Genomic DNA, 24,432 nt, shown 5'->3' on the forward strand with positions numbered 1-24,432 from the left:
ATTACTACCGTTATTACGATGATTCTTCGGGACCCCAGCACACCCTGCCCTTCCCCGAGCGAGGGACGACAGCGGTCGGCGAACGGGAGGGGGCGGAGAGCGAACGGACTGCGGTTTCGGACAGGTCGGAGAAACCATCCCGCGTGGGGCGCGCGGAGGCAGAGTAACCGGTCGCTCTCCGAAGCCCCGCGCTATCGATCCTACTTCTCCCTACCTCTCCACGCGGCCGAAATCAGCTCCCCGGTCTCGCCCCCCAGCTCGTTCCCAATCCGGCCCCGTCAGTCCCTCCCCCGGGCCCACTCCGCTTTCCCGCGCCAACGGGCCGGACGCTTACTTTAGAGAAATCCACAAAGCTGCTGGCCATGGGCTGATGAAAGATGTTGGATGGAGCCACCATGCCCGAGTCGTCTCTTTCCATCGGCTGGTGCTGGGAGAAGGTGCCCGGGTCCGAGAGCTGCTGATGCATCGGGTGATTGCCCATCATGGGCTGGGACCAACCCGACAGGCCTTCTGGAAGCGAAGCGCGACAACGGCGGCCGTCAGATCCTCGGCTCGACGCGCGGGCGGAGCTCGGCGGGGCGGTGCCGGCCCCCGCCCTCAGCCACTGAGCCCCCGAGAGGAGGCCCGGGTTAGGGGAGCGAATCGAGGCGAGGCTCCGGGAGCCTTCCGTAGAGGCTGTTTTGTGGGTTAGGGAAAGCACTCTCTCCAAGGACAACCGGGGACGTCCTGCTTCTGGGCGATGCCCACCCCCGAGCGGCCCGAAGCGCGTCCTCTTGCTCTCTCGACCCCGGCCCGAGGGGGGTGGGGGGAGCTGCCGTGTCCCGGCGCCGAGGCCGGCCCCCCGCCGACCCTGCCCTCTCGCTGGGCCGCAGGCCACGGGGTCCGGAGTTCCCAAAGCGCCGCCGGACCTGGCCGCTTTAGGGAGAACCCCGATGCCGCCCTCCTCCCCGCGACGAGGGTCGCGTCTACCTCCGGCTGAGGCCGGGGGCGGCCACGGCTGGCGAGGCCCAACCTTCTGCCTCCAGGGGACCGCCCGCCCGCTCAGGCCACCCCCCCGCCCCCCCGCCACCGCCGGGGACGTGGCCGCCGTACCCGACACGCTGTTGACGCCGAACGACCAGATGCCGCTGTGTCCGACCGGAGCCGTGAAGTTGGTTCCCAGAGGGGTGGGGGTCACGGAGCCTCCCTGGCGGATCCGGGCGAGCCGCTCCGTCCCGATGGGAGGGGGGACCTTCCGGTCCTGGCTGGCGCTGCCGGTCTTGGGCTGGCCCAGGGTGGGTGGCGCGGAGGCAGCTGAAAGGGGTGAAGGTGATCCCGAAGAAACAGACGGAATAGGAGAGTCACCTGGTGGTGGCAAAATATTTCCCGCCCGTTTTACTACGCGCCTGCGCGAGCGAGGACCTAGGCGGGGAGGTGGGGGCGTCCGGCGGGACTCTCGGTCCCACCGCCCGGTGCCTGGAGACGGAAGGGGCCGCTCGCCCGGCCCCGCGTCGGCGGCCTCGAGTTGCCGCACGCCGAGACCCCGGCCCCTGCGGGAAGGGGCCGGGACAGGCCGGGACACCCCGGCGCTCGCTCTGTCTGAATTACTTCCGGATCGTTAAAGTCTTCCACTCCGGGCGGTCCGGAACCCGGGATCGACTCCCGGCCGACCCCTCCGGGCGCCGGCCGCACCCCGCGGCCGTCGCCTAGCCCGGGACGGTTTCTTCCGGGGACGACCGCCACCTCCGCCCCGGGAAAACCTCATCTCCACCCGAAGCCCAACCCCCCGCCGGCCAGCCGGACCGGGGGACGTCACCTCCGCGGCACGCCCTAAGGGGGAAGGATGGATGAGACACCACCTCGAGTAGCACCGCCGTCCCCTCGGTTGGTCCACCTGCCAGCCACGGTGCTGCGCAAGCCCGGGCCCCTTGGGACGCCCCCTCCCCGCCCGACACGGACCCCGTTTGGTCAGAACCTCCTCCCTGCGGTGGGCGAGTTCTCTTTCAGCTCTGACAAGTGGTTTGAGGCCCCCACCGATCCCCCCAGCTCACCCACCCCACCACAGCGCCGGTTCCAACCACCGCTAACTGGCCGGCCAGGCCGGGATTTCCGATTCCCACGCCCGTCTGACTTAGCTTCTCAGGGCAGACCGCGGCGGAGAGGCGGCTTTCTCCGAACCGCCGAGCGCCGGGAATCGAGACCCCGAAACCGTCGGCCCCTCGAAAATAGCCTACATGAGTTTGAAGCGCTCGTCCAGGGGTGGGGCGAAAAATGCTGCCTGTTGAAGCTGGGAGTCCCAATCGGCGCGGGCCCTTGGAGAAAGACCCGGGTGCCTTGAAGGTTGGAAAAACTGGTCAGGGGAGCCGAAGAGGAAGACGGCGAGCTTCCGGACGGGTCGATGGAGGGCAACCCTGCAGGGAGACATTCCCGACACGACCGCTGAGGCGCGTTTCGGAGGCCGGGCGGCCGCTCGGCGGGGCGCCGGGCTCCCCCGCGGCTTGGGATCTCCCGGGGTTCGGACCCGCCTCTCCTCGTTCCCGGCGGCGCCCGGGGCCTGTCCGACGTGCTCCCTGGGGGGGGGGGCACCCCCACCTCGCCCCCCGCTTCGGAGAGCGCGGAGTAACGCGCTTCTTCTCTCCGTGGACCATCGGCAGAAACAGGCCGGAGGGTGGCGGCGGCGGAGGGGGAGAGGGGTGGCGGACCCTCGCCGGGAGGACCGTACTAAGCGCTTGGGAGGGTCCAACGCTTAAGGCGCAGGAGGCCAACCTGAACTACTCGAGAGACAAAAATCAAGCCCCCCGACACCAGGAGGAGGAGCCGGGAGCCGGACGCCCGGACGAGCCCAAGGGCGGGGGCCGGGTCATCTCGGGACGGCCCCCGGAGAGGGGCGAGGCCCCGGGGCTGCCGTTGATGTCCGGGGCTCAAGCTAGCGGCAATATAGCCTGAGACGCCGCTCTCCCTGCCCGCTGGAAGGGTCGAGTATCTAGCGGGATGACAAAGGGACGGTGGCAAACTCAGAGCGCGTCCCGGGTGAGTCCGAACACGTCCGTCGCCCCGGTTTCCGCCGCCCACGGTGGCGGCCCGGCGGCCCGAGGAAGCGGGGTTCGAAAAGGAGCAGAGGCACCAAGGGCCCAGGGAAGCGGGATGCCGGACCACCACTCGCGAACCGTCTGGGGCCTTTCTTTTTACGCACGAGCCCCGCCCGTTCGCACCCGGCCGAACTCCGTCTCGAGACGAAAACCGCTCTGGACCCTGAGGTCTCGCCGACCACCCCGAAATCAGGCCGCGCGCCCCGGGCCGCACCCCCAACCCCGATTTTGGAAGCGGGGGTCGGGCGCAACAGATCTTCCCAGGGGACCAGGGGTACGACGGCCCCGCTCTCGAGGGTGGAAACCGAGGAGAGTGTGTGGGACTGGACACCAGACCACCTGGGTCCTGATCCCGGCGGGGCCCCCACCCCGGGGGACGGCCCCGGGCGGGGTCCCCTAACTTCCCGGCGCCTCAGTTTCCCGCTCCGGAAGACGGGGCCCGAGCCGACGGTGGCGCGTCGACCCCGGCGCCGGGCACGGAGGAAGCGCCCATCGGACACCGTCCCCGCCGCCCCTCTGCCCCCCCCGGACGGGATTCCCGGGTCCCGGCGGCGGGACCGGAGACCGAGCCGTCGCCCGGCGGCACTCGGCTCCCCCGCGGACGCCGATCCCGACGGGAAGCGCCGAAGGACGGAGGGGCGGCGCCCGCCACTTACCGACCGGGCTGGTGGAGACGCGCTGGGAAGGCGGCCGGAAGCCGGGGGCCTTGGAGCTGTCGGGGTGCACGCTCTCCAAGTGTCCGAGCACGGAGCCGCCCAGGAAGGTCGACTGCACGGCGAAGGACGGGTCGGCCGGCGGGCGCGAGGCCAGCGGGCAGTCGCCCCAGCCCTGGTTGGCGGGCACCTGGCTGCTCTCGAAGAGGCTGCTAAAGTGATTGAAGAGGGAGGCCGGGCCAAAGGTGGGCGGCAGGGGCTTGCTGGCCGCGTTGAGGTGCACCTGGGAGCCGCTCATCAGGTTCACGGCCGAGGAGAGCTGGACGGCCGCGGGCGGGCCCTGCGGGGGCGTCAGGGGGACCGGGTTGGTGACGAAGATGGACTGCGGGTCCTGGGGGACCACGGAGTAAAAAGAGCCCCGGGGCTGCATCCGGTGCGAGACGCGCGGGGCCGGCACGGCCAGCTGGGCCAGGCCGGGGGCCTCCTGAGGCTCGGCGGGCCCGGGGCGGGGCGAGGGCAGGCTGAGCGGGGTGGGCTGGGGGTGGGAGGCGAAGGCCAGCGGGCCGGGGCCGGGCTCCGCCAGGCCGGCCGGCAGGGCCTCCTCCTGCGGGGCGCCGGGCGGGGCGGGGCTGCCGGCCGGCCGGCCCTCCGGGGGCCCCGGGTTGCCGGCGGCCGGGGCCGGCTCGGGCGGGGCCGCCTTCTCCTTGGGCGCCGGGCCGGCCGGGAAAGAGTCCGTCTTGTGTCCGGAGAGCGGGGGCTGGGGCGCGCTGGGGGGCAGGAAGGCCGTCAGGACCTGCCCGCCGGCGGCGGGGGCGGAGGCGGCCGGAGGCGGGGCACCGCAGGCGCTGGTCGCCGTGGGGGCGACCGGAGCCCCGGCGCTGGTCTTCGGGACGCAGGCGAACAGCTGCTTGCGGACGGACGAGGGGGTCCGGCTGCTCGTCCCGCCCGGCGGCTGGGACGAGGTCGAGGAGGAGGAGGACGAGGAGGCGGCGACGGTGGCCGCCGGGGGCCCGGGGGCGGGGCAGCCGGGCGGGGCCGGCCCGGGGGCCTCCGGCGGCAGGACGCTCCCGTTGGTCTGGCCGGGCAGGCGGGCCCCCGCGCCGGTGTGCTTCGGCGAGCCGTTGGCGCTGCCGGGGTTCACCGGTCTCACGGGGAACGGGCCCCACGTGTTCGGGGAGGGCGAGAAGGTGCCGCCGAACTGGGCCATGGGCAAGCGGGGGTGCCGGATCTGTTGCATAGTTTGGGCCGCCAGCAGGGCGAAGTGAGGGTGGGAGTAAGCGAGAGGCAGAGACACCGGGAAGGACGAACGCACGTTCGCCGGGACGTTCTTGTTCAGTTTGCTGGGAGGCTGGAAGGTGGAGAGCGTCGGGGCCTGGGAGGTCACCAGGGGCGGGGCGCCCAGCGGGAAGGCCGGCTTGCTGGAGGCCGGGGCCGGGGGGCCGACGCCCGACGGGAAGTTGGCGTGGATCGACTTGGTGCCGGCCGGGGCGCGGATGTGGTTTTTCGGGATGAGGTCTTCCAGCTCCTTGGCGGGGTCTTGGATGAGGGCGTTGATGAGCTGCACGGCATACCTGGTCGACTCGGTGCCGCCCCTGCAGGCCGAGGACCCGGAGGGAGAGTCACCCAAGCGCCGGGTGGCCTCTCCCCCCTCCCCCCGGGTCCCGACGCGGGCCGGGACCCGTGGGGGAGAGCCCTCTCGGGAACGCCGGGTCTCCCCGCCCCGCCTCCCCGCCGTTACCTTATGGTGATCATCCTCTCGCCGTTCTTATCCTTCTGCTTATCCACGTCGATGTGGGCCCCGGTGACATCCTGAATGGCAGTGATGTTACAGCCACCTCGTCCCATTATCCTCGACACGACCGAGGCGGGGACGGACAGCTTCTTCGACCTGCACCGCAAAACACGGCCCGTCAGCGTGGGACCCGGACCGCCGGCCGCGGCCGCCCGAGGGTCTGGGGAAATCCCCCGCCGTCCCGCGTGACGGCCCGAGCCGCGGTCGTCGACGGTCCTGCCCCATCGCAGCCTTAGGGTGCGGCGGGGTCGCGTGGTTCGACGGGAACCGTGCGCCCCTCCCTCCGGGTAGACCGAAATCTCCGTCGTTTCCCCCACTAGTCCGTGTGCCGTAAGCGAGGCCCCCTTTCCGAGGGTCTCCGTCCTTTCGATCGAGCCGGGCCGGCGAGGGCAGACCTCTTTCCCGGAAAGTATCTTGTTTGCGTTCGCTTTCCCGGATGGCAGCTCAATGATCGATGATACTGATGAGCGCTTAGGAAGGGATCCTTAAATTATATATTATAAACTTTTTTTTATAAACTGACACCTCTCTCCCACTCTAGACTGGATGCTCACTGGGGTCAAGGAACCTGTCTGCCCCCTCCGTTCGACTGTACTCTCCCGGGTGCTCAGGTGAGCGCTCCAAAGTAAGCGCTGAGGAAATACCACTGATGATGATTTATTAGGCCAAATACCGAACCACTTTCCTGCCCCAGGACCATTTTTAAACACATTCAAGTGTTTTCAAAACATTCGACTGTAAGCTCCCCGCGGGCAGGGATCGGGTCTGTCTGCTCTCTTGCCCTGTACTCTCCTAAGCACTTAGTGACCCGCACAGTCAGTGCTCAGTAAATAACCACTTACGGACCATCTGACCCCTCGGCTCTGAATGGACGCGTCCGGCCTTTAATTGGAAAAGTCGCCAAGACGGTCTTTCAGCGACCAGTTTCCGCAGATCGGCGCGCCGTCCGACGGGTCCTCAAATACTCATCAGGCCCCGGAGAGGCCTTAATTCGAACAAGGGGAGACTGATCACAATCTATCCCAGTGCAGAACGGTTACTGGCACCTTAAGGATTCCCAAAGAGGAGGAGAACATGGTTAAAGTGGCTATTTCACACGGATCCCTTTACCATTTCTCCCTTCTCAAATGCCTCTCTCTTCATCAAATCCCGGCCACTCTTCCTATCCATGTTGGGGCGCGTAAACTCTATCCTCTGATGATTAGACTAATTTACTTGATGCATTTCACAACAATTCTACTGCAAGCAGCTGCCCGGGCCATTGGGATCTCCCTCCATCCCTCAAACTATTCTACCGGCCTTCTCCGGGTCCCTTTGCATCAAGCAAAAAAATCCCCGTTAACGGACACCGGGGCTCTCGGTTCACCCGCCGCACCTTACTCGTCCTCTCTCTTCACAATCGCTTTCTCCGTCCCCCACCCCCCGACCAAGCTCGCCTTCCTCCCCTCCTTTTTTGGCCGAGGGATCGACAGCGAGGTTCTCCCGCGAGTTAGCTGGATTTTGTGACCCGAGCCAAAAGCGCCGTGTTAACGGGGCTTTTGGTCTCTGAGCATCTGTGCGCTGTATAAGTGCAAGGCTAGGGATTCATCAACAGCTCCTCGGCCCCCGCGCCCCTCCCTTCATCGTTCTTGAGCTGGAAAGGAGGGCGGAGGGGGACGGCGATGAGGAGACGGGGGTCTCGGCCTGCCCGGGTGCAGCGGATCTGCCGACGGCTGCTTCGGGGCCCCGGGCCGAGTCAAGGAGGTGTCTGTCCAAGGCGGAGGGGAGCTCGGGCCTGGAGACAGATCCATGCATCTACCCCCAGGTCGGTGGTCTCCGTTCAAATTCCTCCTGTGTGCGTGTGTGTAGAGTATTCTACTAAAGCCGCTGTAAAGTTACCACAGAACAAGGCCCAGGATCTGGTCCAGCTCCCAGCCTGTTAGAGAGTCGGTGCGTAGGCAGGAGGTGTTAAGAGGGGCAGCGGGGAGTTGGACAGTTGAGGCAGGCAGGCTTCGCAAAGCAGGTACATGGGGCAGCCTCCAGTTACCCAGGGGTAAGGAGGCAGCTCGGGACCACTCCCACAGGTAGGATTCGCGACCGACCCCTCGGCCCAACGGGGGTCCGGTTCTATTACCTTCGCACGACCTCTTTCCAACCTTCTTCTCGCTTCTGCCCCCTTTTAGGGCTGGTGAGATTTAGCTTGAGGTTTGGAGAGCTCAGTGGCAGCGAGACCGACTTGTAGTTTGTCGACAGGGAGCCGGGGTTGGCTTCGCTCTCGAGCCTGGGGGGGGGCGGGGAAAGGATAAACTGAAGCGGGAGCCGGACAGGCTGCTGATGGGAGCTGGGACTCTATCGAGAAGGAGCAATCGGGGGGGGGGGGGGGGGGGGGGCGGGTGTCGAGGAGGGGCGGAAAGAGGGACAACAGAGCAAATTCACGTTCCAGCTGTGGGGTGGGGAAGCTGCTCCGGTCTAAGCCGCACGACTTAAAGAGCAGGTGAAAGGCCACTTAAGGGCCGACCTGAGACGGAAGACACGCCTCAGCGTAAACCACGTTCATCCTCAAGGCCCAGGGCAGACCTCAACTAGTTTCCAGCCTGGAAGTTCAGCACGGCATGGCTGAAAGAACATTCGGCTCGGCCTGGTCAGGTCTCTCGGGTTGGTGACAACCACAACGAAAACGAGAATCGGAAAAAACAGAACACTCCCCCAAAGGTGGGCTAATGCCGGTAACTCTTCCCCCTTCCCTTTTTCTGGGGAAAAATGGGGACCACATTCCGCCTCTCCATCTACTCGGTTAATCAAACCCCAGGCCCGATCCACGGCTGTATCTATACGGTGGCCAGGAAGCCGCCGGCGTATACTCAGAAAGCGCGGGGACACCCGGACGCGTTCACGGGACCGACCCACTGGTTCGTCTAGAGTTTGAGTCTCCCACAGGGGCTTCTCCTGGGCTGGCAGGGAGCCCGGCCCGGATGGAGGGAGGGAGTCACCTGGTCGGAGCTTTGGCCGTGGCAGCGTTGGCGCCGGGCTTCTCTTCGTGGGAGTGGAGGAGCAGGGACGCGTATCTGCGCTCGCCGGACGAGTTGACGTCCATGGTGAAGTTCAGCTCCTGGCTCTTGCCGCCGCTGCTGCTGCTCTCGCTGTTGCAGTCCGTGCTGTCCAGGTTGTCGGAGTCGCTGTTCCCGCCGGCCCCGCCGCGCGGCTCCCCCGTGATCTTGTTCTTGTCCGCCTTTTGCTGGGCGAGGGATATGTGCTGGTCGGGCAGGATGAGCTGCACGTTCTGAGGCGTGTCCTTCGTCTTGTTCTTCTTGTTCTTCCGGTTGGTGCTGGGGGTCGTCACCACGTTGGCCCGCTTCTTCCCGAACACGTTGGTGAAGGTGGTCGACGTGGCCGAGATGCCGATCGTGGTGGTCGTGGTCGCGCTGGGAGGCTCGATGGGGACTTCCGGCTCCACTGAGGCAGAAACCGAACCCGAAACACCACGGACGGTTAGGGGCGGCCAACCCGGGGACGGGGCAGGGGGAACGAGCCGCAGAACGCGCTTCCGGGTGGTGTCCACTGAGCGCTTACTGTGCGCAGAGCACTGAACCGAGCACTCGGGAGAGCACAGTCCAAAGGAGATGGAAGACGCGCTCCATGCCCACGGGGAGCTTGCGGTCTCGAGGAGGAGACCGACTTTCAAATAAGTTACGGATATGGACAGAAGGCCCGGAGGGCTTGGGGGGCGTGGTGAAGAGAGTTAGTACGGTGCTCCGCACGTAGTAAGCGCTCGATAAATACTACTGAATGAATGAGAGGGCACAATCGGGGAAAGCTTCTTGGAGATGTGGCCTTAGTAAGCCTTCGAACCTGGTGGGGAGTGTGGCGTTGTGGGGTATACGGAGAGGGAAGACGTGCGTGAGGGGCTGGCAGGGAAATCAACCAATACTGAGGCACAGTGAGCAAGCTGCCTCTAGAGAAGCAAAGCGTGCGGGTTGGTCTGTAGTAGGAAACCAGTAAACACACAGTAAGTGCTCAAAAAACACCACTGATTGATTAAAGCCAAGTCTCTATCTTTTGTTCTCGCCCCACTGGGACGGAAACCCCCGAAACTAATCATTTTCCCCAGCGCGACGTGCTGGTTGGAGCACGGGCCTGGGAGTCGGAAGGACCAGGGTTCTAATCCCGGCTCTGCCCCTTGTCCGCTGTATAACCTGGCGCCTCAGTAACCCGATCTGTAAAACGGGGATTAAGACTGTGAGCCGCACGTGGGGCGAGGACCGAGTCTACCCCAGCGCTTAGAACAATGCTGGCACAGAGTGAGGACTTAAATACCATTAAAAAAACCCAGACCAAAGAGAAAACAACTAAAATACTCAATTCTTAGCCATCGGCCCGGTTCACAGCCCCACCAGGGCATGGAATTGGTGGCCAGCCGGTCTTCTAGTTCTTTCCACTGGGTGAAAAACCGGACAGGATTTCAGAAGAGGGGCTCCTGTCCCAAACCTCAAGATCCCCAGCTCCCACCAGGCAGGGCGATGAACGACAGTCAGGCCTCTAAATTATTATTATGGCATTTGTTAAGTGCTCACTACGTGCTGGGCACTGTACAGAATGCTGGGGTGGACATAACCAAATCGGGTTGGACACAGTCCCTGTCCCACGTGGAGCTCACAGTCTCAATCCCCATTTTACAGACGAGGTAACTGAGGCACAGAGAAGTGCACTGCCCAAGGTCACCCAGCAGACAAGTGGCGGAGCCGGCATTAGAACCCATGACTTTCTCACTCGCGGGCCCCTGCTCTACCCACTACGCCACGCTGCTTCTCTAAATCATAAGGCAACAAGTATCCCATTCCCACCCCCTACCTTCGTCGTCATTTTCCTCTTCGTCGTCATCCTCCGGGAGCTCCAAGTTCTCCTTGGGCTTGTTCTCCTCGTCTTCTTCCTGCTTTCTTTTCTGTTCTTCCTTTTTCTTTTTTCTCTTCTCCTTCCTCTTCTCTCTCTTGGCCGCCAGGGCCTGCTTTCGGCTTTCCTCTCTTGACTGTGAAGGAAGCAGGCACAGCTTTCAGCCGGTTTTTACGGGACGGTGGGAGGACCAGGTGAGATAAACCGACACAAGAGTGCTTTGGGAAAAAGACAAAAAAAAAAAAAAAAAAAAAGCACCACACAGACACAAGCCATTGGGCCCAAATCTTGGGGAGGGAGAGGAAAAAAAAGGGAAGGGACACTTTTTGCGGGCTACCCCTGAACCAGGTCCAGGTCGGCTTGCGCGAAATGGCACTGAGGACAGATTCCCAGGGCATCGGGGGGTGGAAAAAAAATCAAGGACGGAAGCATTGTCAAATAGAAAGGCAAATTCCCCGGTAAAAATGTGAACAAGAGGGCTCAGTCTAAATAGCTCCTCCCGGACCTCCATCTTCCTAACCAGCAGCTAGGCATCTCCTCCCTTCCAGGTGGAAATCGCAGCGGCCCTGGAGGGGGCAGGGGGTGGGAGAAGAGAGCTTCAGTGTCCCGTCACTCAGCAATCGAATCACAAAGAGGGCAGCTGGTTCCTCTCTGCTGAAACCGCTGCCAGAACGACGCCAGGACGTCAAATATCACCCTGTGAAGACTCCTGTGGCCTCCCTATTCCACTACCTCCCGGCAAAAATCGTGAAGGCAGTCGTCAACTACGACTAAGGGGCACTGGCTCCCCTAGACCCTGAGTCAGTCCAGGAGTTCCCGGATCGGGTCTGACGTATTCTTCTCGACCTAATAAGTAGGTAAGCTCGTTATGGGCGGGGAACGTGCCTGCTGCTTCTGCTGTATTCTCCCCAACGTTTAGTCCAGTGCTCTGCACGTAGTAAGAGCCTGATAAATACCGTCGATCGATTGACTGGGAAGATCTGACAGCCTTTTGAAACCCGGCAGGCCCCAAAGCAGAGGAGGCTCGTCACCCTGAGGCCCGGACGAGATAAAGGTCTGGGCGTGCCACCTGGGAGCCCGGAAACGCTCGAGTGAGAACCCCCTTACGGTTATTTAGCCTTCATGGCTCCGGCCTAAGTGTGAGGTAGATGACCTGGGCTCTGCCCTCTTGCTCTTGAACCCCAGTGGGTCCCTCACCAAACGGACTTCCGAACGCGGACAGTCAATGCGGTTTCGTGACTGATCCATTTACCTCAGCCTTCCGTGGGGTTTCTTTGGAGATCAAAGAATTGCTCACAAAAGAGGTTTCGGGGACAGCGCATTTCTGGTTTGTGTGTTTTTTGTTTTTTTTTTCAAATCTGACAAAGGAAAACCACGACATTGCTCCACTCACCTTCTCAAGGTCAAGCTCCTTCAGTAAGATGCTCGCGTTCTTATTTGCTTCGGCGGCCTGCTGGTCCTTGGCCTTCACGATTGTCTCGACACACTGGTGGCATTTTTTCAATAGTTCCTGATATGGGGAATGGCAATAATGTTATTTAAGGAGTCGTGGGATGGGAGAAAGCCCGATGAAACCCACAGAAACACAATGGGCCAAAGCGGTGAAGAAGAAAAACTCAGGCGACGGTAGAATCACACAGGGGAAGTGCGAGAGCAGAAAGCCACCACATCTAAGTTTTGGGGAGCAGTATTGCCCGAACCCCCACGATAAAAAACTGAATGCCTTGCTAGTTTTGGGGGGTTGACTTGCAATTCCTTTTCCCTCCAGCTGAAGCTCATCATCCGAGGAATTCTGAGCATTTCCTTCGGACAAGACCCCGTGCTACCATTCCCCTGGCACTTTGCACCGATAAAGAGCTCCCAGAATATTCTCTGGACAATGCCAGAGCTGTTCAGTCCTTGAGAGATCTGGGCCGTCCGGCACCGGGGTGGCAAGACGCAGGGACAGTCCCCAGTGCCAAAAGAGAGGCAGAGGATTCCAGAAGACAGGGCCCCCTCCTCTCCAGCGTCATCTCTCTCCCTGACCACAGGACTCAAGGTGAGAATAACCGTCACTAGCAGCAGGGAACCTCAGAGAAAGAGGGCGGTGGGCTCTGTTAATCGGCCGGATTCTGGGGGGACGTGGCTAGACCTTGGGGTCTCCGGCACCATGTGACAGTAAGAATTATAATGATAGTTATGATAAGGTAATTACGGTAAGCCCTTACTACGTGCCAATCAATGTGCTGAGAACTGGGATACATTACGATCATCAGATTGGACAGAGTCCCTATTCCACTAGGATTGTTCTGACTTGACAGGGGAGGAAACTGAGGCACAGACCGGCAAAGTGGCTCGCCCAAGGACACTCAGCAGCCAAGTGGCAGAACCGCAATTATAACTCAGGTCCTCTACCAGGCCTGGGCTCCCCCCAGTAGGCCGCACATCAAAGACAAACGACGCTTCAGCGTCGGAAAAGACTCACCTTATCCGTGATGGTTGCTATATATCTCATGCACTCAATGTCAGAGGGAAACTGGTTCACTTCCTTCACCAGATACTGAACGACTTTCACGTGGCCCTGGAGGGGAGAGGAAACACAGCCTCAAATCAGCCACTGGGATCCGTGATGGAAGCCGGACACAGAATCTGAGTCCAGCTCTAACTGAAGACCACTCGGCAGTCACGGCTAATAACCGAGCGAGCTTCGGGAGGTAGACTGAGCCTTATCCTCCGCCTCAAAAGGACGACCGCAAACAAGCTCAAGGGCTCACGACAGACGGACTGCTTGACTGAGAAATCCTCTCTGCCTTCAAGCTACACACAAATCTGGTCAAACCCCTACAGACCTTCCGTACCTACCCCTCTACCTGTCTGTCGGTCTCCCCCTCGAGTCTGTAAGTTCCTTGAAGGCAGGGATAGTGGCTACCCACTCGGCTGAATCGTCCTCTCCCAAAAGCTCGGTCCAGTGCTCTGCACCCAGGAAGCGCTCAAAAAAACCCACTGATTGACCGACCCTTCCGTTGGGCAAGGAACTGGTGGGGGCGCAGCCCAGGTAGAGACCCAGGAGAGATCAGACTTCTTGTGCAGGATCTGCCCATCCAGATGGGGCTTTCAGGTCTCCTAACTGCGAAGAGCGCGGGGGGGACTGAGGATTTGCGGAGCAGAACGGACTTTGGGGCAACTGTCTCTGCCGCCCCACAGAAGGCCCGGGGCGTGCGCCCCGTTACCTTGCGAAACGCCGACATGAGGGGGGTGATCTTGCGGTTGTCTGCGGCATCCACGTCGGCGCCCGCCTGCACCAGCAACTGGACGACGTCAAAGTGGCCTCCGTTGGCCGCCAACCACAGTGGTGTGTTTCCCTTCTTGTTTCGGACGTCGATGTGGGCTCCCCTGTGAGAAGGACGACAACGGTGACGGGGGCACCTACTGCGTGCCGGGTACAGTACCGAGTGACGGGATGGAGACGAGATGAGCGGAGTGGACACGGTCCCCTTCCCACCCGAGGCTGACGGAGGCAGAACGGGGGGAAAGAACAGGTACCCGACCCCCGTTCTGTGGAGGAAGAAGCTGAGGCCCAGAGAAGACAAGTGAACTGCCCAGTGCCACAGAGCAAGCAAGCAGCGGAGCCGGGATTAGAAACCGGTCTCCTGATTCTCAATTCCGGGCCCCCTCCACACTGGGTCCTACCGCTTGAACATTTCCTCCCCCCAACTCACTGATTCTCGTCATTTGCCTGCATTCACCGAGCGCTATCCCGGCCGTAGGTCGCCGCGCCAGGGACTAACCCGGCTCGAACCCGTTAGCGCACTGACTTAGTGGGTATTTTCCACTCCTCCGGGGAAAAGACGACAACCGGTGATCGGGCTCGGCAAGGCAGGAGGGGAGAGCGTGTTCTACTGCAGCCGGGGGAAGACTCCGCCTCACCTGTTGATCAGGAGCTCACAAAATTTGTAGTGGCCTTTGTCGGCTGCGATGGTGAGAGCCGTGTCCCTGGACGAAGGCACGGGAGGAGCGTTGACGTCCGCTCCTTTGTCGAGGAGGACTCTGCCCACTTCGGCGTACCCTCCGGAGGCGGCTTCCATCAGAGGGGTGAGGCCGGTCTATCTCAAGCAAAAACAAAACAGAGGAGGTCCGGTAAATCCGCCGAAGAAGTCAACCCTTAAATCCGAAAAGCGGGGGGGAAAACACAATCCAGATAGCCGTAGAGTCGATTTTTCTTTCCTCGGAGCACTTCCACAGCCACAGCACAACCGATAGGTCCGAACTGAATGGAAGATCGTGATTCCCGTCGTATTTTCTAGGACAAAACTCTAGTAAGTAGCCCGCAGACTCCCGCCAAGGGTAAACGGGGACATTTCAGGCGAGATGGCGGATCGACTATTTTACTCAGTGTTAAATACAGCGTTAAGTGCTCCTCCCTGAGCCGAAGGAGGGCACTGGGAAGGAGGGCTGGGTGTATGCCAGGTGTGCAGCTGAGGCCTGCTCATCTCACCCAGTCCCCTAGACCCCTGGGTGGCGGGAGAGGTCGATAGGAAAAAATAAATCGGCAGCAGCAGAAACGAGTGGGACCTGCCACGAGCGGCGGAAAGAGTCCCGGACAGAGGCCGGTGGGCAACTTCCTGGCATAAGCTTGTGAGAGTGAGGGCATCACTCCAGGGGAACATGCCCTGAAGTCAGAGTTCCACAGGAAAACATCACCCTCCGGATGTTGCCTGGAGGTCTTTTGCCAACAACAAAGGGGCTCTTCTTAAAAGTCACTTTCCAGCAAGTACCGCCCATCCCCACCCCCCCTCAAAAATCCCAGCTTTCGCAGAACACATCCCGGCTAAGGCTCATTCTTTCGGAATCTTTTCGGGTAACTCAACCGTTCGGGAACTGCACGGCTTTTTCTGCAGAAGGAAACATCATTAGCTTTGGGTAACGTACAGCCCGAGGAAAAGAGAGGATCATCTTGCAAGTTACTGGAGGCAAACGTCAGTATTTGGCTATCGGCGGGCAACCGAATTTCACTTTTGCTTGAAAAGACACATTGTGCACCTGCCGGGCCCGAGCAGAGAGAAGCTCTGGTCACTGACATTCGCCGCCTACTTCCTTCGTTCCGAATTCAGCCGGCTCCAGCGTGGAAGGCCACAATTTCAATATTTTCAATATTTTTGGGGCATCCCAAGGAGCAGCTCAGGCTGTTGCCTGAGTGTCTACTCCTTGTAGTTACTCTTTACTTTCAGGGAACTGACCTCAAAAACAAACCAAGCTCTATCTGGTAACTACCTTAAGTCAGGGGATGTTGGAAATGCTTGGTGTCCTAAGCTTCAGGTGATATGAGAGAAACCGAAACTGGGCCCAAGGTCATCCATATCCTCTCCTAAAAACGTCACCAGCAGTGGTGGGTAACGGGCCAGTTCGAAGCACGAGTGGGCTACGATTTTTACTTCCCGGCGACTCTTTTAAATCGTTATGAGACTGAGAAGTCTGGGACCCACAGCACCTCACGCTTTTTAAAACATCAAAAGGAGAAACTTTTAACTTTTGGGCGGGTGAGATGCCCCTCACAACCAGGCCCACTCTGGGAAAGGGAGAGGGGAAAAAGGAAAACATTTCTCCCATTTCCGCTCAACCAAGCGGGGCCCAGCCCACATCTGAGAGGGGACGTGGGCCCACTCCCCGGGCCCGACGCTCCCGCGGAAACGCTTCACGTCGCCATGCGCTCACCTTGGCTCGATGTTCGACGTTTGCCTTTCTGTCCAAAAGCAAACTCACCACCTCCGCCCGGCCCTGGAAACAGGCCAGGGTGAGGGCCGTGTTCCGATTGGTTTCGATCTGGGCGTTGATGTCGGAACCCATGTCGAGCAGCAGTTTCACGGCGGGGACGTGGCCGTTCATCGCGGCCAACATCAGAGGAGAGATGCCCAGTTTACTCCCGGTCCTGAAAAGGCCCGAAGATTTCTTCAAAAACGACAGCCCCGAGGGAAACAAAACGTTTCCGTTTCGCTAAGCGAGAGGCGGGCCTCCGTCGAGGGCCCCCTCGTTCCTTCTTCTGAAGGTGCCGATTCTGTGGCCAGATGGCCCTCGGAGAAAGCGGCGGCGGAGGGTCTTCCAGACTGGCCTTTGGCAAAAGTAGGCCCTGCCCCGGATTTTACGATCTGGACCAAGAGGCGACTGGCCTCGCTAGCTGCCTGGCCACCCCGAACGGATAGATTCATTACACTCTGGGCAGCCCCACCCCGCCCCCAGGCTCTTCGGAAAGGAGCCGGCCAGCGGTACCTCGAATTAATTTCGGCTCCGGCGTTGAGCAGAATCTTGATGATGTTAACGTATCCCCCGGACGCCGCCAGGCTCAGCGGGGTGTAGTCCGAGACGTTCCTGTGCTCTTTGTTGGCCCCTCGGGCCAGCAGCAGGTCCACCACCTGGGGGGCAGGAAGAGACAAGCCGGGTGGATCCACGATCGTCAGGCAGGACGGCCAGAAAGGGGAAAACCCTCCCTGACCCAAGCGACGTCGTGCCACTTTAAGGCTACTGAACGCCGAGATCACCCGCCAGCGAAATGGGCTACTGGCTGTGAGGCAGCTTGGTTTGGGGAATTTAGGGGCCGGGACCCCACTCGTACGCTGGCTACGCACCTCCCCGCCGGGATGCCAAATGACAGTGAGCGTTTAATGTGTGCAGAGCACTGTACTGACTGCTTGGGAGTGTACACTCTAACCTCGGTGGTAGACATATTCCCTAACCAATGAGCTCGCGGTCTAGAGGGGGTCACAGACATTAATATAAATACATAACGGATCTGGACATACGTGCTGTGGGGCTGGGAGGGAGGATGAATAAAAGGGAGCGAGTCAGGGCGAGGCAGAAGGGAGTGGGAGAAGAGAAAATGAGGAATTAGTCAAGGAAGCCCTCTCGGAGATGTGCCTTCGATGAGGCCCAACAGGGAGGGAACATCCAACTGAGGTACGCTCGGCCTCGGGACTCTGAACTTTATCCTAAGCGCTCAGTGCAGTGATCTGCACACCGCAAGCGCTCGGTAAATATGATCGATTGATCCCGGCTCCTCCAGCTGACAGACACGCAGCTAATGTCACTCGGCAAACCACACGCTTGCGGCGTTCCCATTTCCTCCGCGTTAGGGGTAGTTTCTCATCTAGGTTGTAAATGCCCCAGGGGAAACACAAACCCTTCGGAGGCCGGGAGGTTTACGACGGGTCAGAAGGATACCCGGTAAAAGGCCGGACGAGCACCGGAGTGATTTCCGTTTCCTTACGACCACGCAAGCAAACCCAAAACGAAGCAGCCCACGCAGAGGGTGGCCAAGCCCGGTCACTTTACCTCTTGACGCCCGCCGGAGCACGCAAGCGAAAGCGGCGTGTCCTTGGTTCGTTCCGATTGTGCTTCTATGTCTCCGCCTTTGTCTAAGAGGATTTCCACTACGCCGACGTGGCCCGCGGTGGCGGCCAGGATCAGGGGCGTGAAACCTACGCCGGAGGGGAAAGGGGAGAAATTAAGATTAAATTCAAAAGCCCATTCAGAGGACCAAGGAGAGCCGCCGGGAACCTTTCCGAGAGCAACTCGCAAGGATCTCAAGAGCCGACGTGGACCTTTTAGGATGCCCTTGATTGAAACGGGTCGACAGACATTCCCCAAGGTGTTAGATCCTAAGCTCCTGGATCTAATGACAAATTCCCCCAGATTCCCTCGAGGGCCTCATCCGGAGCTAGGTAAACACCGCTGTTTGAGCGACCAATCAGAGGGACCCCGGCCCCATGGAAAACCCAGCTCGCCTTCTCATTTTGGCGCCTGTCCCGTCTTACCCTTCTTGTCTCTGTGCTCGATCTTGGCTTCGCGTGCAATCAGGACCGACACCAGTTCCTCGTGGCCGCCCGCACAGGCGAGGGTCAGGGCCGTGTCGTGGTTACTCTCCGTCTGCAAGAGAGGGTGCGACGGCCCGAAGGCCGATTTCCGGTCGGCCGGGGGAGGAACGGCGAGCCCGCTTTGGCCGCCCCCCACCTCCCTCGGGGGAACGCGCGAGACGGCGCTCAGGCTACTCACGTGGGCATCGATGTCGACGGAAGGGTACATGGGGAGGACGGACTGGGACGCGGCGGTGGCCGGAGTCTGCGAACAGGGCTCTGGTGTGGGGGATTCTGTAGTGTGTGAGGAACTGTTGGGCCCGGCGGGCACTCGGCTACTCACAGCTGAAAGACAACGGTAAGAAGACTCAGCACCCCTTTGCCGCAAATTTCGGGGTACGCTGCCCACCCCGGGAAGAGACGATTGGGGCCCCGACCTTTCTTACTGGAGCCAGCTGTACAGAAAGCGGCTTGCAGAAGCCTCCTGATGCCTCGGTTTCTACCACCGGGAGCCCCTCGTGGGACGGGCACCGTTTCTGAGCTGGTACCCAGCCCAGCGCTTAGCACAGAGTAAGCCCTGAACAGATACCACCATCATTATCATCACCATTATTAATTAAATTCATCTTGACCCAAGACTTCCACAATTCACCAATACCGAGAAAAGGCACATACGACCGGGGGACTGCTGCTTATGCGTCTTTCGCCTTCACTCAAAAAGGCACGGGTGCGGAAACGGTGGCTCGGATCATCGGTTTTGAAGCCCGACCTATCAGACCGTGACTCTGTGGAAAAGGTTACTCTTTTGATAAAGAAAAGGTACAACCTAAGGGCTAAGAGGACAGAACGCTATTTTCGAGTATATTCTGAAGCACCCACGACTGCCAAACCCGCCTGTCCATCAGGAAAAGGCTTTTTCTCCCAACTGACTTCTTAGATGATCTCAATTCCACTTGGAAGCAGAGACAGAAGGTGTCCATTCAATTACGATTTAGAATGAAAAGCCAGTAAATATTCACTACATATTTAATATAGGCTAAATCAAAGGGCTCCTAGTTTTCTACAGGGGAAATACGGGAACGAAGGCCACCTGAGATGAGCCCGTGGATCTGATGCAGTGCGACACAATTGCCGACGGTGCTTCGGAAAGTGGAAAGCCGGGTAAGTTGTCTCAAAGCATCCCATGATAATAATAATAATGAATAATAATAATGTGATATCTGTTAAGCGCTTACCATGTGCCCACCACTTTACTAAGCACTCAGGTAAGACAATAAAAGAAGACCAGACAAAGTCCTTGCCCAACGTGGGACTCACAGTCTGAGAGGGAGAAGAAGTATTTTACCTTCGTTTTAAAGATGAGGTAACTGAGGCCCAGAGCAGTTCTGTGACTTGCCTAAGGTCACAGGGCAGGTGAGTGGCGGAACTGGGGTGAGAATCCGGGCCCGCACTCTTTCCACCAGGGCCGGGCTGCTTCTCTAAAAGGTGTCAGATGTGGGGTCCTCTGGCCAGTGGTCTGAGTATTCTGCCCGAAAAAGGCAGTGGGCTAACGGTGTTTCTCCCGAGGGGTCTCTCCCCTGGAGTGGGAAATGGGAATTGTGCTTCTCCCTGTCCCAAAGCCAATCAGGAGCAGCATGGCCGAGCAGAAAGACCCTGGGCCCGGGAGTCCGGGGACCCGGGTTCTAAAGCCGGCTCCGTCACGTGACCGCCAGAGGAGCCTGGTCAAGTTGCTTCTCTTCTCTGTGCCTCTGTTGCTTCATCTCTAAAATGGGGATTAAATCCTACTCCCCTCGACTTAGATTGTGAGCCATATTTGGGAGAGGGACTGTGTCCAACCCAATTATCCCGTATCTACCCCGGGGCCCAGAACAGTGCTTGAGGCTAGTAAGTGCTTAACAAATATCATTGTGGGGAAGAGGCAAAACGGTGGGGGTCTCCTGGAAAGTTATTTCATCAGTAGAAGAAAATTCTGTGTGAATTTCTCCCTCTTTTGTTAACGACTTCACTTCTAATTTAGCATGAAGAAAGTATTGGCAGCCACAAAACCCCTCAATCCATCCCTAGCCAGTCCCCTTCCCCCCGCCCCAGAAATCCAGTTTGCTATTTTAGGTGAAACAAATGCGAAGGATGATTAAAAACGACTTTCAGTCATCTGCTTAAGGTGGCCGCACACTTTTCGACATACGGTAGCAAAATCAATTAGCTTCTTTTGAAGGGGGAGAGAGAGAGAGAGGGAAAAAAAAAACCACAACTCGACAAACATCTGTTGCCTAACTCGGCGGCAGATTTTTGCCGTTCCGGGCGGGACACTAGTAGAAATAACTTAATTACCAGACTGTGGTTGGACTGCCTTCGAGTTTTTCGGAATTATTCAGACGATAATGAAACCGTGACGATCAAGCGGCGCTTCGGTGTACCGCTCCGAAATGAAGAATCCGTGGACTGGGAGCCAAGAGTGGCAGAGGGAGAGCCTGGCACCGGGGGATTTGCCCCTGGGGGGGGGGGGGGGTGTTAAGGGCAGCCCGAGAGTCAGCTCTCGGTGCCACTGAGACCGGACGGACACCCTGGAGGCCCCCTCGGGTGCCCCCGGCCTCCAAGGGCAAAGTGGCATTTGATGGCTACGTTCGATCCGTGGTCACCCCCAGCCCAGACCCTTCTACCCCGCCACTCCCCCTACCCGTCCTTTACTCCTTTTTTTTAAAATGGCATTTGTTAAGTGCTTTACTGTTCTAAGAGCTGGGGTAGTTACAGATTAATCAGGTCGGACTCAGTCCCCGTCCTGCAGGGAGCTCACGGTATAAGGAGAAGGGAGAGCAGGTATTGAATCCCCTTTTGCAGCTGAGGAAACTGAAGCCCAGAGAAGTGACTTGTCCAAGGTCACACAGCGGGGATTAAGAACCCTGGTCCTCTGGCTCCCGGGCCTGGGCTTTATCCATTAGACTACACTGCTTTAGTGCCCGTCTCCCCTGTGAAAACGTAAGCTCTTAGAGGGCGGGGACCTTGTCTACCCACTCCATTGCACCGGACCCTCCCGAGCGCTTAGCAGAGTGCTCTGCTCACCGGAGGCGTCCAATAAAGACCACCGACCGACTGGTTGATCGAGCGTGGCCACCAGCTCTAGGGGGCAGAGGCCATCCCATACCGAGAGGGTTTTGCTTATACCCGTCCGCTGACCTGGAGTCCCAAGCTCAGCGACGGCAGCGAGTTTCGCGACTTGATAATTCCGGCAAAAGGCTCGGTGCGGGAGACTGGACCACAAACGAGTCTACAACGGTACGGTTTAGATCACTTGGGAATTCGTCCGCGTGGCCTCATTTTCCACTGATGGGGAGCATGGAGGGTTGCCAGCAATTCCAAAACCAACCTAAGTAATCTTTTCAATCAGGTAACTCCGGACCGTGAGTTCGTCGTGGACGAGGAACGGGCCTACCAACTCCCTCAAGCGCTTAGTACAGAGCTCTCAACGCAGTAAGCTCAGTAAATGCCATCGATGGATGGATAATGCTGTACCTGGATGCAGTGCGGGAAAAGGTACGTTTAGAATTACGAGATACCTTTTTATTCATAACAGTAGCCAAGTGGAGGGGCCGGGATTAGAATCCACGTCCCCTGACTCTCAAGCTCACGCTCTTTCCACTAAGCCACGCTGCTTCTCATCATGACCTATTAACCGGGGCATATTCCACCAAGGTCCGGTTGATTATCATTACCGCACGACACTCTCTACCACATCACCATAGAATACAGAATCCCCCCCTCTCCGGTCGCAGTACGTTAATGAAAAACCACACCAAAACCAATTGAGGGTATAGACCACAAATTAGGAGTGGTGTCTCTCTCTCTCACACACACACACACACACACACACACACACACACACACACACACAGAGAAAACCGAAAAGTGAAGAGTCAATCTAAATTTGAAAGGGAGGAGAGAAACCACCCACAACAGTTTGGGGGAGAAAACTCTGCCAGAAATGTTGTAGCCAGAGTTTGGATCTCGGCTGGCCACCGAATTGGCTACTGAGAGGCCACGCGGGATTCAGATACGGGTGGTGGTGACTTCGGCGATGGAAGAGGAATTGGGTGGGAGAAGGGGAGGCAAAACCATCGCCGCGATCTCCTACGGAGCTTAACTTCCTGAAAGATTCCAAGCAACCTTTAGGGTCACCAGTAGACGAGAACTCTCCCAGTTCGGATCCCTCACCCCCCGAAGTCACCGACTCAAATGGCCGTGGAATCGGGCTCCGCTGACACCGCGGCCTGACTGAATGAGAATGAGGCCTGCTAGAAAGTGAAACGGTACCTGGGGATTTGCTTTTCGGGTTCTTTGTCTGGTATCGCGTATTTTTTGGGAAGGCAACCAAGAGAGCTAAAAGTCTGAGATGCCGCACGTCCAGAACTCGAAGGCGTCACTCGGCTTCCGGAGCCCCTTTCGTTCAGGTGCGGGATGAGCCGGAGGAACGCGACTCAGACGCCTAGTCACGAACGCGAGGGGCGACCTGGGGGTCCGCCCGTGACGGAGGCTCTCGGAAAGTGGAAGTTCGGGCTCGGAATTTTACGGCCAACGAGACACCTTCCTCGTCTCTTCTGTTGCGAGGAGGCGGCTGCGAGGCACCTGTAACTTTGCCGGCCAGATGCTTTCTCGAGCATCTGACCCATTCCCAAAGGTCGACGCCTTATAGAGGGCTAGGCCAGGAGTTCAGTGGAAGCCCCTTGGGTGCAGGGAGCAGGTTTCTAGCTTCCACTGTCCATTACGGAGTGCTTAGATTTGCGCAATGCCCCAAGGAGGCACTCACTAAATACCTTTAGTACAAAGCATGGAGGGGAAGGCACATGGGGTGGGGGGTGTTACGATCTGGAGGCAGAAATTGGGGCTGTAGGTTAAAAGACTCAGGTCCCCTTTACTGGGGTCAAGACTGGACGTCGGGAGGCTGCCCCGCACCGGGAGCTCACGTGGTCTCTCAACCTCCCTGTTCTACCCGCTTCTCCCCTTCCCCAGGCCCAATTCTTTCACTTAGAGTTTAACGGGCAGGACCCCAGCCCGGGATTTTCCAGTTCTGAAGACTGCCAGCAGACCTCCCTTTCCTGGGAAATCGAATTGGCTGCATAATGTTGCATAATCAGAGGCCGGGACAACCTTTTTGAGGGGAGAGAAAGGTTCCATTACACAGGGAGGGATAAAAAAAAAACCAAACCAAAAAAACCCCCCCAAAAACCCTCTGTCAAATTCATGAAACCAAAACCCACTGCTCCGTACATGTAGACAGTAGTCTACATCCGTAAACCGTAAGCGCCTAACCGACAGGGATAGTGCCCACCTTCTCTATTGTATGGTGCTCTCCCAAGCGCTTAGTACAGTACTCGGCACACAGTAGGCGCTCACAGTAAATATCACTGACGCTCCCCTGCCTGCCCGTGCCGCTCGAGGGACCTTTTATCTCGGTATCCCGTGGGCCGTTCACTAGCCACTAGCTTTTGATTTTGTTTTGGCTGTCGCTGATGAGCGCGTGACGGGACCCTGCTTCCAAACTGTAAATACAGTTTTTCTCAGTCGTATCTTGCCCGGGAGAACGCTGGTTTGCTCCGATTCCACGACACACACATGACCTGGCTTTCACGAGACACCCAAAAGACAGTCCCCGTGTAGGCACCGATGCTAACCCAGTACCTGACAAAAATGCTGAATGCCTCGTAGATGTCTGATGGCTTTAAGGACCGTTCTCTGTGCAGCAGGTGCCCACAGATGGGTGGCTAGACATTTTACACGAGCTGAACTCAACTGGCAAATGATCTGACAGGTACTTAAGAGCCCGGCCTTCCCGTCCCCCTCCACCTGATTGTGGCCCCCTAGCCCTCGCCCCCAACCCGAGATGCTCAGATTTTAATTTACTTTTTGGACCGTTGTCTGCTGGGCAGCAATACACACAACCTACCACGAGTACCTCAAGACAACACGATGCTCCTAAATGGAACTACCAGTCATCACCCGCCCCCCCGGGGGAGTAGGGGAGGAACCCGGTAGCCCTCCCCGCCGAAGAACTGAACTGCGGCGTAAAGAATCTTATTCCGTAGTCACTGAGTTGAGATTCGGAGCACTGAGTTGCAAAACAGGAGGAAGGAAAGTATAGGAAGAGACGGGCCTCAGGTGGCGGGGGGGAGGAGGGAGGGTGAGGAAATTGGCCTAAGAGACAGGTTGGGTCTGAAGCTTTTGAACGTCATCCTCGG

The 24,432-nt window shown here is 58.9% G+C and overlaps 1 protein-coding gene across 1 annotated transcript in view; it reads right to left on the bottom strand.

Annotated features, from left to right (window-relative positions):
* The window catches only part of LOC100073609 (ankyrin repeat and KH domain-containing protein 1-like), a 91,063-nt gene that overhangs the window by 1,431 nt on the left and 65,200 nt on the right, over positions 1–24,432 (bottom strand). The window contains exons 16-32 of the mRNA XM_029053070.2: positions 18,402–18,547; positions 18,164–18,275; positions 17,682–17,827; positions 16,623–16,765; positions 16,071–16,284; positions 14,286–14,461; positions 13,589–13,751; positions 12,844–12,939; positions 11,773–11,889; positions 10,341–10,515; positions 8,483–8,945; positions 7,627–7,773; positions 5,460–5,609; positions 3,725–5,313; positions 2,214–2,390; positions 1,093–1,293; positions 335–510 (exon numbers count right to left, since the gene is read on the bottom strand). Coding sequence (XP_028908903.1) covers positions 335–510; positions 1,093–1,293; positions 2,214–2,390; positions 3,725–5,313; positions 5,460–5,609; positions 7,627–7,773; positions 8,483–8,945; positions 10,341–10,515; positions 11,773–11,889; positions 12,844–12,939; positions 13,589–13,751; positions 14,286–14,461; positions 16,071–16,284; positions 16,623–16,765; positions 17,682–17,827; positions 18,164–18,275; positions 18,402–18,547 — 4,391 coding nt within the window. The remainder of the gene's footprint in view (positions 1–334; positions 511–1,092; positions 1,294–2,213; positions 2,391–3,724; positions 5,314–5,459; positions 5,610–7,626; positions 7,774–8,482; positions 8,946–10,340; positions 10,516–11,772; positions 11,890–12,843; positions 12,940–13,588; positions 13,752–14,285; positions 14,462–16,070; positions 16,285–16,622; positions 16,766–17,681; positions 17,828–18,163; positions 18,276–18,401; positions 18,548–24,432) is intronic.

The sequence above is a fragment of the Ornithorhynchus anatinus genome, chromosome X2, assembly GCF_004115215.2.
Source record: "Ornithorhynchus anatinus isolate Pmale09 chromosome X2, mOrnAna1.pri.v4, whole genome shotgun sequence".
Taxonomy (NCBI): Eukaryota; Metazoa; Chordata; class Mammalia; order Monotremata; family Ornithorhynchidae; genus Ornithorhynchus; species Ornithorhynchus anatinus.